The following is a 5,532-nucleotide window of genomic DNA, read 5'->3' as shown; positions in this document are numbered from 1 at the left end:
AACCAAATCTATACAAAAATCCTTCAAAATCAACCTAAAAAACTTCTCCATTTTTATTTCATACATAAATACTTACATTTTTAACACATTTCTGTGCAATTTAGAGAAAAATATAGAGTATATGAAATGTTTGCAATTTTGTGAGCCATTTGTCAAGATAATAATTTTGAATCTATCATCTTCTATTCAAAAGTTATGATCAATTCAGCAGAAAGTGTCATTTAGCAATTTAGAATGTTCGTGTAGCTCCTTTTTCACCTCACTTTTTACCAATGTCAGCATACACTATAAACCAATGAAAGTGTACTTTTATGAAAAAAACCCTGCATATACACACACCATTATAACCAGGAGAATCAGTTCTTTACAATTCTATGAAACACAATGTTTTTCAAGTGTAATATAATAAATGTTTACAAAAAAACCTTCAAAATCAACCTAAAAAAAATCTCTCGTTTTTTATTTAATTCATAAATACTTACATTTTTAACACATTTCTGTGCAATATAGAGAACAATATAGAACATATGAAATGTTTGCAATTTTGTGAGCCATTTGTCAAGATAATAATTTTGAATCTATCATCTTCTATTCAAAAGTTATGATCAATTTAGCAGAAGGTGTCATTTAGCAATTTAGAATGTTCGTGTAGCTCCTTTTTCACCTCACTTTTTACCAATGTCAGCATACACTATAAACCAATGAAAGTGTACTTTTTTCTTAATTATTACTAAATTGTCAACATTCATATTTTTGAAATAAGACAGCAGATAAAATGTATTTGACAAAATAAGCACTCTAACAACAGTGTATAGTTCAAAAACATTAAAGATTTTTATTAGAATTATATACACTTCTCATTCTATAAATAATTTCAAAACAACAATACAATATAGTTCAGCACTACTGAAGAACATCACTCCATAAAACAAACTTTCAAATAATCCAATTCAACAATACAAGAAAAAGCAATTATTTGTTCAGGATAATCATTGAACAATTCAGTAAACAGTTTTGAGGCAACAGGATATCAAATCTCATCTAAGCCATTTTGCCAAAAATTCACTACAAAATATTTAAGACAATGCACAATGGATAATTACCTCAAATTACCTCCTTCCAATGAACAATGCACACTGAACTTTGACCTGTGAAGAGAAAGAGAAACAAAGAACATATACACAAACACAGGGGTTGAGGAAGGATGAGAGGGACTGACAGTAGAAGACAGAAGCCCTGTGTAGGTGTAACTGCGAAACTCATCTCCTTCGCTAGAATGCCAAGACTGAAAACAGTTTCGATTGCCAACTAAACAAAATCTTCTACCTTGGCACTCAGGAGCCATGCATGCAATCTTTGTTTTATTTTCTTTTTTGAATTTTTTGTAGCAAAGCCAGCAATTTCTTGATACTTGCTCTATCTGAGGAATGTGGGTGACGTAAAACGATGAGGAAGTGGTTGGAGCTACTGAAAGCCGAGATGGCAAAATTGAATCGACGAAAATGTCTGCAAGTTGGCGCGACAGATTTTCCCTAAAGTTTATCTGGCTGTAGCCTGCTGAACTAAACCCATAACGTGATGCTGGATTGGAATGATGCCAGTCCTGAAACAAAATGAAACTATTAACGACGGCTATGTCCACAAAATGGAAGAAAAGTGTTTTCCACCACTTTTGAGTTTTCTGAAGCAGACTGTATGTGTTTAACATTTGATCAGATCTGTCAACACCTCCCATGTGTTTATTGTAGTCCTTTACTACAGCTGGTTGACGGACTACTTTTCTGTCCCACGTGGCACCATTCTTTACCATCCTAGAAACCTCTGATGAATCATTAGCATTGTGGAAATTAGAGAGGCATGTAACTGCTCGCGTGTCCTTCCACTGAACAACTAAGACATTTCCGTCAATTCTACACCACCTCATATCACCACGGTTAGCTTGCCGCTCCCATTTCTTGACATCTTTGAAATCCACTGGGAATTTCTTACGATTAATCCTACATGTCCCACAAGCATTGATTCCCCACTCCTTAAGTCGGACCATAACAGTTGGTGATGTATAGAAGTTGTCAAACCATACTGTGTGACCTTGATTTTTAAATGGCTGCACAAGGTCTTCGATCACTTTTATAGCCAAATCAGTTATGCGCCCATCAAGACTGCCTGTGTAAACATCAAAGTCTAAGGTATATCCCGAATTTGAAGTTGCAATGACCCACAATTTGAAACCCCAGCGAGTAGGTTTGCCCTTCATATACTGCTTGAATCCTGATCGACCTTTTGATTTGACCATTCTCTCGTCTATGCTCAGATTTTCATTAGCCTGGAAAAGCTGCTGACACTTGGTTTTGAGGTGGTCCATCAGGTAACGCAACTTCCTAAGACGATCAAGATTATTTTCTGTGGCAGGATCTACAACATGGAGGGCTGCCATCAATTCCTTGAAACGGTCACGGGACATGAATAACTTGGCCCATGAACCCTGAAGAGATTTGGTTCCCCAATATCTGTGAATGCTGTGCAGGGACGTGAAACCCATGTAAATAAGGAGCCCAAGAAACCGGTAGAATTCATCCGGGGTCACTTCTTCCCATGCCCCATGATGGTTCGCATAAGACGGCCTATTCAGTACAAGCTCCCACCCCTTAGAGTTTGTAAACTGGCAAATCTCGGCAACGATGGTGTACGTGAAAAACAACTTGAAGTCTATTTCACGCAAGGTACTTGTGGCTGACCGTACAGCCCTACGCACACTTCCCAGATCTATGCCTACTGGACGAGAGGGATTAAATGGTATGGGCTTTGGTGCTTCTGTGTCTACATCAGCATAGGAAGGAAAGGATACAGAGTCAGGAAAGCGTTTCCGCTTCCTACCTGACATGGGACAAGAAAGACTAACCAAACCCATAAAAGAAAGCAAACATTAGTAAAAATCATAATCTCAGTTTGTACTCTTTTGTTAATTTTAACTTTTTGTTGGCAGCCCTGATTGTGTGTGTGGATGCAAATGTTGACATTTATTGTCAGCATATATGTACACACACACATTTACAAATACACACTATTGGAATACATGCATTTACCGATAGGAGGTTGTTGGTTGATCCCTCTGCTCATCTTGCTCCTCTTCATCCTCTTCTTCCCCTTCATCCAAGAGCTCCATGTCCATGAAGTCCTCCTCTTCAATGGTCATGCCTTCATGATCTTCATCGCTGTCATGTTCAGCAATAAGTCTAAGCTCGTCAGGGCCTAGCCGCCGTCTCCTCTTCAGAGACTCCATAAGGCATGAATATTGAGCCTTGTCTCCATCCATCTCAGAATAATAAAAGAAAGAGATTACAGTGAATAAAGGTGGTGACAGTGATGTTATTTTAAAAATAATTACATATATGTAGAATTCAATCACAAATACTCTATGTTTTTGCCAGAGAAGCTAATGTTCACAGGCTCATGTTTAGAAGTAAACTCAAGTACACTGAACCAATACATATGACAAAAGTTTCTCAAATCTGGCACATGGTTTACACATAAAACAATAATTATCTAAGAGGAGCAATAAATACAAGACAAAACTTAATTCTATGGTTATATTTAAAATGTTGTAAATAGTCACAGACTGAAATGTTATGCACCTGTATGCTTTCAAAAAAAGCTTTCAAAAAAAGTTTGATACCATATTTTAGTCCCTTTCAAATATATCTTGCAATACATTAGAAAATTATGCAAATCTGACAGAAATATTTTATAGATAAAACTATATTTAGTAAGAATGACCACAGAAAAAAATATATTATGGTAAAAAAAGAAGTTATAAATTGCCCAGACTGACATATATGGTAGCATAGCATACTTTAGTCTCTCAAATAAATGCAGCAATTTTTTAGAAAATGATGCAAATTTGACAGAAATATTTTATAGATAAAATAATATTTCTCTTTCACCTTTATGCTTTCTGCCTCAGCTTACATGCTTTATGCTTTTCAGCCAGTCATGCTAAATGCATGCAATGCAAAATGTAATGCTATTATGAGCAAAGCTAAGGTGATTTCTAAGCAGACTTTAGACAGTATTGAAGTAAAACAAGTAAGCTATAACTGATTTCAAGATTACATGCATAAAATCTAACTTTGGCAGCCTTTTCAAACCACATGGCTGCAGTATGCAACAAACAGCCCGGTAGCTTAGCTTAGCTTAGGTTCACTACTAATCACTTATTTGTGTAAAACTGCTGCATACTTTACAAACTACTAAACAAACGAGACTAAAAGGGTATCTGATAAACTCTCCACACGTATTTATTTCCATCTAGATGGACATAAAAAACATTACAATCGATTCAGAAAGGAGAGCAGAGCACCTGACTGACTAAACTTAGAACGCAACTCTCAAACTCACAAAGCGTAAACACTAATAATATTACAATTTTACCATTAAAGCTAAGTTTTCTGAGTAGAAATGAAAAGTAATAACACTAATAAACAGTTTTAAAATAAATCTTACCTTATTTCACTGACAGAATTTCTCTTTCTGTGTTGTTATCCAGTCGACCGTCTCAGCAGCGCTCCGTGTGAGGGCGGGGCGAATGAAAAAAATAAATTCTCCGCCTTCTCATTAAATATGCAAACCAGCCACGACACAAACCGCTTGACCAATGATATTGGCCTTTTAGCCTGGGTTGTCAGCTACCTGGGGCAGTTTTCAGATTTACAATCAGTGATTGGACGGCGGAGATACAAGGCTTTAAGCCATCGAAATTATTGTTTCGAAATTTGAATGGGCCGGCTTTAAAGGGTTAAGGCTTTTAACACATCTTAACCAGAGGTGCCAATAATTGTGGAGGGCGCTGTATGTTTCATGTAATAGCACATTGATTTAGTTAATAATTGACTGTAATGATCTAGAATGGGCCTTGAATTTGTCCTTACACAGGGTGTACATGAAGGTTGTGTGTTGAAGCTGTGAAATGTTACATCATTCCCTGATTCTTTTTTGATATTTTCATTTGATGGAATGGCAAGAGAAAGTCGTGAGAATTTATTAGGATGCCATCAAGAACTTCAAGTTAAGCCACTACATTGTGCTCTGTAATCTTTAAATCTTAAACAATTTTGTTGGTGCTTAATGGCTAGTAGATGGTATTTACTGCAATCTGCAGTACAGCATAATAAACTTTTTAAAGAAAATGCAGAGCAATTGCACAGTTTTGGCAATTACTTGGTATCCATTTTGTTATGTTGGTAGATGGTTGCTAGAGTGTTGCTTTTTGCTGTTTTAGGCCGTAGATTGGTTGCTGTTGTATTTCAGCAATATAACAGCTGGTGCTAGGGTGTTGCCAGCTGGTTTATTAAACAGGACATTAATTAATTATTAAACATAATTAATGTTTAATAGTGCCTTGTCCGGATCAGGTTGCATAAAGGTTTGATATATGGCAATGGCAGGTTCCAGGTGTACCCTGTGATGCTGAATGACAAACCAGTTATAATGTTCATTATATTATCTGTTATTAGGCTTCTTCACACACCATCAGCT

The 5,532-nt window shown here is 36.4% G+C and overlaps 1 protein-coding gene across 1 annotated transcript; it reads right to left on the bottom strand.

The window, feature by feature from the left end:
• Positions 1-824: 824 nt before the first annotated feature.
• LOC134305623 (uncharacterized) lies at positions 825-4,570 on the bottom strand. Its single transcript, XM_062990174.1, has 3 exons — positions 4,501-4,570; positions 3,084-3,313; positions 825-1,148 (listed from the first exon to the last, which is right to left on the bottom strand). Exons 2-3 carry the CDS (start codon positions 3,311-3,313, stop codon positions 1,100-1,102), a joined length of 279 nt encoding a protein of 92 aa, XP_062846244.1. The 5' UTR covers positions 4,501-4,570; the 3' UTR covers positions 825-1,099.
• Between the last annotated feature and the right edge of the window lie 962 nt (positions 4,571-5,532).

This window comes from Trichomycterus rosablanca, chromosome 2, assembly GCF_030014385.1.
Source record: "Trichomycterus rosablanca isolate fTriRos1 chromosome 2, fTriRos1.hap1, whole genome shotgun sequence".
Lineage (NCBI taxonomy): Eukaryota > Metazoa > Chordata > Actinopteri > Siluriformes > Trichomycteridae > Trichomycterus > Trichomycterus rosablanca.
The sequence above is the reverse complement of the archived record's forward strand: the minus strand, read 5'-3'. Positions and strand labels throughout refer to the sequence as shown.